At 34.4% G+C, this 7732-nt stretch overlaps 1 protein-coding gene across 1 annotated transcript; it reads left to right on the forward strand.

Moving 5' to 3' along the window:
• Positions 1-945: 945 nt before the first annotated feature.
• On the forward strand, positions 946-3951 carry LOC130638095 (uncharacterized). Its single transcript, XM_057446979.1, has 2 exons — positions 946-3177; positions 3255-3951. Exons 1-2 carry the CDS (start codon positions 2934-2936, stop codon positions 3443-3445), a joined length of 435 nt encoding a protein of 144 aa, XP_057302962.1. The 5' UTR covers positions 946-2933; the 3' UTR covers positions 3446-3951.
• Positions 3952-7732: the final 3781 nt, after the last annotated feature.

Genomic DNA, 7732 nt, shown 5'->3' on the forward strand with positions numbered 1-7732 from the left:
TCTACAGGGTTAATGATCCTGCTGTACCCATAGTTATTCTTGTAAGAAGCTCTGCAAGGGGGTGTAAAATTTCTCTTTCATGTCTTCGTGGTTTTACGCCCACATCATTGTGAAGGTGTTTGTGTCTTTGGAATAGTACATTGGTTACCTTTGTCATAATGAAAATTGGTGTCATAATTGTAACACAAATAACTTCTCCTTCAAGCCATAATTTCTTTTTTCCACTCTTTTTAGTGCACCTGCCAATTTTTGCATGACTTAGGAAGTTGTAATTGACATGTCATATTGTCATTTATTTTGCGTACTATTGCCTTGTTTTTACATTTTAAAATGGAGCGTGACGTACCATTACAATTTCACCAGCATTAACACAGTTATCTTCTAAATAATTTGTTTAACATTTTGTAGGGCTTCCCATTTTATCTTTACACAGGGGCCGCACCTGCAACATAAAATTTCCTAAATATGGAACTAGAGAGTAAAATGGTGTGATTATTTTTATCCAATCCTATTAATGTTGAAAACATCATTCATTGGATGAAATAAAATGGAATGATACAATTTCAGCCAATTAGACAACGCAAAAAATATTAATGCGCATTTCAAAGTGGTGAGATAGACGTTCAACCAATCAGATTTCGCTAGAAAGTCTTGGGGTCAAAGGTCACTTTAATTGTTATGGAAAAAAGTATAAATACCGATGACAGCAACTTCATTTTCATTCCACATTTAGCCGTCGAAACTGACAGTGCTTCATATTCTACACCGGTGAGTATTTTAATGTTACACTTTACTCTTCAATATTTAATTACTTAAAAGGATTATTTTTATCTTTCCATTATCCTCATGTTTTCCTTAATTTAGAAATGTCTAACAAAAAAACTACAAAAACAGCTGTCAATTTCTTAGACCAATTCGCTAAGGATTTTATACGTGGTTATGGTCCTGCAACCAAAGAAGAAACAGGTTCGGATGATGATTTTCGCAAAAAGTTAAAGTCATTCACATGCGAATGGCTGAACCGACCTAGCGTAGCCTTGTCAGAGTCATCCGAAACACTTGAAACCAACTCTGAGACAATTGAGGAAAACTTGCCGTTGCTTGGCGATAAGAAGCTCAACAACATGGTAAAAGACCGAATATCTAAAGTGAAGGAATCGTTACAACCCTTTAATAGAAAATCTGAACAAGAAAAACCCTAAAAGTCAAAATTGAAAAAAGTTACTTTGGCAGTAACAGGTGCTACGCTGCCCGAAAAGGATGAAGAAGTAATTAAATTAATGCACTAATGTCACAATGTCTTATAATTCTCATTTTATATTTAGATATTCGATAAGTACTTAGATGTCGCCCTAAAGACTGGTGCAGCGCTGTACTTAACGTCACTTCATCTAAAATGCGCTCGATTCGTCCATACGAATTTACCCTTTGTTGCGGAGCAAGGTGGAGCAGGGAAAGAAAGTTGGAAAACGTTCAAGGACAAACCGACTTTAAAAAATTATTACGACTTGTGCATGGATAAGTCACCAAGCACGTCTGCTTCATCTTCCTCCGCTTCAAAGAGGTCTTTATTGGACATGCTTAATGACGTAGACGAGGAGGACAGCGTTGCACCAATTGAAGAAGCAGAAAAAGAGTCAAAGAAAAAGAAAAGAAGAACCAAGAAGAAGTAATAGGATTGACAAGATGTTGTATTATTTACATTGCATACACATCGTACATACATAGATTTTGTAAAGATTTATTACAATATTAATTACTGTGTTAAAATGGCGTTAAAGTTTGTACCTTAAATCATATTTTTTTATACTTAGACTATTTTCAGAACAAAGGACACAAAATGTTACGGCGGAAATAATGTAGCGCTTCTGAAACTGGAAAATACTGCTCTATAATAATAGATATATATATAATATATATAATATATATATATATATTTTAGTACAAAGAAATACGTACGCATAAAGTACTATTTTAAACTTATTTTTAATTGAAAGACATTAAATTGCACATCATGGAAAGGGAAAACACAAAAAGGAAACGATCTTCAGTGAGACATTTATTAACTTATTCACTACTTGTTAAGAAATTTACTATATTTTATTTTTTGCATTATTTACTTATATATTTTTTACGCGATTTTTAATAACTTTAATAACTTTAGAAACCGCTGAATCCATTGACTTCTCATACATGGTCGAAAAGGCGCTGTCATCTGCTACTTCACGACGAAAAAGTATATTCTTTTTTGTATTAAATAGCATTACTACATTATGCGATAACTATTTAGATAAAGGAAAGAACAGAAGCAAAAAGTGAGGAAGATTTACACAGAAAAGACTGGTTGGAAATTTGCAAAACGCAATTTTCCTTAAATCGTGTTTATTCACCTTCCATAAACCATATTCCGTTACAAACAGGAAAGGAAATACGACACTGGTGCTGCCAATATGCTTGGACATTTTGTGAACAATGCCAAATGCTCCAAAGAGACAAAATGTTACCTAATTATTGCAGAATGAAAAAATTATCAAAGATTTCAACGTGCGAACGTGGTGACAATAAATATAATGTACCACGAATGTGCAACGTCCCTACGCCGTTGGTGTATCTCAGTCAAGAGGAAGAACAAATTCTTTCACTATTCACCGTTGATGTGGGCAAATACAAGAAAGAAAAACATGGTTATCGTGTTAAAACCGCCGGATTTTCCATCTATACGCGTACAGAGCCAGTTTCAGTGCGAATTGAACGTGTAGAAGACACAAACCAAAGAAATAATTGCAAGCTGCATATAGTTATTTACATGCAAATACAAATTCAACTTACAGGTTTCATTTCTTCCATATCTTTGGTCCTTTATGTAATTCTTACAAACGCTGTATTTTAATTCATTACTTCTTTTTAGCCATTACGAGCAAATTGTCAGTGATATGGAATGTGCTTCCAAAATACCTTTTTGGAGAATCTTCAGAATGGAAGGCATAGAATGTGCAATTTGGCCTTGCAAATATTACAACGCCAACTTGTGTGAAAGCACAATTGAGGGTGGCTCAGGCAGGCTAAGTGCAAAAAAAGCATTTATTTTAAAATGCTGTAGTGAAATTATTGATTATTCCGTTAATTTTGAACTCCTACAATATCAGTATGATCGTTGGATGTACAAAACAGTTTCTGGTAAGTTTTAAGTACTTATTACATTGCAAAAAGTAATATCTTTTCATTTAACAAATGTATGATTCAATTTTTTATAGGTGCTATTGAAAGTGGAAAAAAATTTGGATCTACTCCAGTGGCATCCCTAGATCGCAAAATTTTTAGCAGTGGTTACTGGAAATGGCAACATCGATACTTGCTAGATGCTGTGCGGCAGTTTGGATATCCCAAACTTTTTATGACTATTTCACCATACGAGTGGACATTTCCTAAGGTACTTTCACTTTAATTATGAAAGTTGTTGTAATGAAAATAATTTTTATAAAACATACTTTTAGCCACCGTGGTTGGAAGAAATAATGGAACTCACTCAACGTACGCCAACAAACTTGTCGGGTCCAGAAACTTTGCATATTGCACACGTACTAGAGCAAATTATGAGAGGGTACATGTACGGCTCAAACACAAATAAGTGGCGACACCACCTCTTTACAGATATCAGGTCAGTTGAACTTTTGTTCTACAACAGACACCTTCATATACAATTTTCTCATTTTTTTATATTTGTTATATTTAGACACCCTGAACGTTCCAATCTACACACATATTTTTACCGTTTCGAATTTATGCACAAAGGAACGCTTCATTGCCATACCCTGGTATGCCCCAAAAATATGAAGAGCATGGATGTGTCGCAAATAACCGCTCGCATGAAAATGAAGACTACGATTTTCAGGTAATTACTATCGTTACATTTTATCATAAACAATTAAACATATCGTTTCGCAAATACGCTATCATGTTCAAGTGACATATTTTTTATTATATTTTTCATTTATCGCAGATTTATCATTGCCAAAAATCTAATCAAAAAGTCTTAAATATGCAAGTGCACAGTGAGAAAACGAGTTATGACGATAATGGCGTGCATATTTGCCACACAGCTGAGGCAAATAATAATAACGTCGGAGCTTACATCGACACGTTAACGAGAAGCTTACAATGCTCAATGGACGTGCAATATGCTGACGGAAAAAAATTTGCTCTTAAAATACGTTGCATCCTATGTATCAAAATATAAGGATACATATATTTCAAATGATTAGTATTTTTCTACTTCCTTATGCACTTTTTTACGCACAAAACTTATTACTTTCTCATTTATTTTAAAGCTGTCATTGCTGAAGATTTAACAGGGCATCAAGCCGCATTTCGTTTTGTTCGAGATTTAACTCCTTGTGAACCAGAGATGTGGCTGGCGCTGAGCGAGATAAAAGCTGCGTGGACAAGTTCACGCACAAAACGATTTGTCATACCACCGTATGAAAAAACAGAAAACAATAAAATCGTAGTAAAATACCAGTCGCGTGACTGTGACGAGTATTTAAATCTGTTACAATATCTACGACTTTATGATACTGAAAAAGCTCAACCAAAGAAATATAAAGGTATCACTTAATAAACCGACATGTAGAAGAGAATATTACATATTTAGCTACTTCTATAATACTTATTTTTATTGATTTAAGGTAACAACACTTTGGTTGGTGTGAAATTTTGCAATATTTTCCAGCAGTTATATTTCTGGCAACACACCATAATGGACGTCCCATTCAGATCGATAAACAATCTCAAAGTCTCAAGAAATATACCGGAATACTTGAAGTTCTTTGTCTATGCAATAAATGCAAATGGTACTTTTTGGCGTAATACCGAATTAGTAAAGTCGTACTTAGAAAAAGATGGACACAGAAATTACTATGTTAATAATTTCATTAATTACCTACAAGGAATGTTCAACACCTTGACTTTATGGGAATTACAGGTTTTAAGGTATAATGGTTACTTCAATACAATTACTAACGTTCTTACTGCATCACTTGCATTTTCCTATGTATCATAATTCTTTTCCTTTTTAACGTTTAGATCTGCTGAACTATCTTCATTACAGAATTTTGACTCACCACAAAATGTATTGGTTGGGCAACAGATTATGTGCTATGAAACGTTTAAAAAGTAGTATCACTGAATTACGTAACGATCAACAGATCCAGTATCCATTCCTGTTAATAACAGGAAAACCTGGCACAGGTAACCTTCATTTTCATGAACTGCAATGTTATGCTTTCTTCCAAAATAACGCTTATTTTCTTATTTAGGAAAATCGGAAGTATTAAAACACATGATTGAACATGCTGTGAAAGAAGACTGCGAAACTTTAGTTGTTTGTCCCACTGGATACCTGACGTGGTCGTATCAAGCTATATTTGGTCCTAGCATAAAATGCGATACAGTTCATTCGTCCTTTTACATCCCTGTGAATAAGGAATATAACGCAACTATGAACTGGAATTTATGCTATTATTATGTAATGATATTTGACGAGGTAATTTTTGCGGAGAGTAGCGGAGCCCATTTCCTCATTAAATAAGCCAAATATAAAAGAAAAAGTAAGCACGGTGGAGAGTATATAGGATTTCTATACGATTTCCGCGCCCCGTCCCTCTATACATCAAAAATATCAAAAATCCGTCGTTTCGGGGCCCAGTCTCCCAGCGATTTCATATGGTCATTCTTAAGTACATTTTTCTAGTGAGCGAGACAACATGTTTTTAGCACGGCGATGGAGTTTTTGTTGTTTTTTAAATATGGGACCAAGCGTAAATGGTGCCGTTTCCAGTTTAGGTTAAATCTGCCTACACTTTTTAGCCACGTGATACATAAATCACTTTTACTAACATCACATGACATTTTCTCGGACACATAGCGCCTCAAACTCAATCTATGCCATATCGCAACTGACGGAAGGGCTTGTTATGTTCAGGAAAGCGAAGAAAAAAAGGGTATGTAATGAACCCTTTCTTATTCTCACTAACACCTAAGGCTAGCTAGCATAAAACTACTGACTGAGCTGGAATAATAATAGAACTTAAATAGCTAGCTAGAGCTACTTGAATTGAAGAGCTAGCTAGCTAATAGCATAAAAAAGATCAAACAATATCATAATGGCTAGTATAAAACTAGCTAGCTACAAAGAAATAGATTTTCTGGCTATAGCTAGCTATAGCTCTACATATACTACACAGTGAGTGAGATAATACACTCAATCATAGTGCCGTGTTTAATTTTTAATCTTTAACAGAAACTTTTCCATTAAATATTGCGGGGGTTTTTTGCTTAGAGAAGGTAAAAACAGGTTATAAACTGTATTTTTATTTTTAAATGTTACAAAATTTTCCACAAAGTATATAAAATTGTTTTAGCTGTGTAGGATAAGAACAGGTTGTTAACTGTCTGTTTGTTTGAACTGAAGTTAGGATAGTTTTTTAGAAATGGGTATTGTGCCGAAACAGTATACCTGTACAAATCACTCAGCCCTGTGTTAACAACAAGCTGTTACCTGTGTTTCTATTTAACAGAAGTTTAAGCTAATCTTTTGTTTGAAATGGTATTAAACCTATATGGATGTGCAACATACCTGTACTAAGCACTCACCCTGGATTGAAATTCACTTTTTAAGTTTTGCCAGAAACATTTTGAAAAAATTCGCTAATTTTTTTTTCCCGCAAAAGTTTCTTGCGAAAGTTTCTCCAATTAAAGTACTAAAATTGTATTGCTTTGATGCAAAATTTAGCATTCATATAAAAGGCTTTTTGTATTAAAATTTAATACCGAGGAAGGTTTCAGACACATTTGTGTCCTATGTTTCTGTATTATATCTTTAAAGCAATTGCTAAAGTTTTGCCACATAAAGGTAGTCTTCCATAGACTAGCTGTTGTTATTTGGTTGGTCTCCTGACTGCCATAGATTGTATTATGTATATGAACTCATTGTCATCTCATTATACGTAATACATAAAATTGTAATTAAAACAGCAAATAAATACTACTTTTAGCGACCAAATGAGATAATATAATACTTAGTTGGATTAGCATACAAGAATTAGCATATAAAAGTACAGTATTAAATTCATTTGAGAGGAACCTTTATGTAGGAGTTGAAACAGCGAGTTGAATTATTGGAGGGAAAAGTTGCTGAGTTAGAGGAGAAGGTTAAAGTAAGTTATGCACTAGAAATAATTGCTTTAAAGTGTAGAATGTGGTAAAACAGTAACAATAACTTAGTGAAAGATTAGAAAGTTTAGAATGTAGCATTTCCACAAATGTCTTATGTTTTAGGAATTATCAGCTGAGAAAACTGATTTATCTTGGGACGCCTTCCGGGACTTTTGTTCCCAAAATAAATCGTTGGGAGCTTATATAAGCTCCCAAAATTACAAGTCCTGGAAGGCGTCTGGTGGCTCCCGCACCTTCACGGAGGAGGACGATGTGCGGGAGCGGATGAAGCTAAAGAGGGGCAGTGGAAGAGGAAGAGGAGGAGGAAAAGGAGGAGGGTATCGCTGGTGAAAAAATAAAAAAATGCTAAAACTTGCTGTTCTTAATTCATTCCTCTCAACCCATCCCCAGACCTTTCTTCTTATAAAATTTTTCTTTTGCACAACAGCATGCGGTTTTAATATTTTAACGTAGTATATAGTTATATAGTCAGTTAGCAAGCCTAACTTTAGGTTATAAA

The sequence above is a fragment of the Hydractinia symbiolongicarpus genome, chromosome 1 (assembly GCF_029227915.1).
Source record: "Hydractinia symbiolongicarpus strain clone_291-10 chromosome 1, HSymV2.1, whole genome shotgun sequence".
Taxonomy (NCBI): Eukaryota; Metazoa; Cnidaria; class Hydrozoa; order Anthoathecata; family Hydractiniidae; genus Hydractinia; species Hydractinia symbiolongicarpus.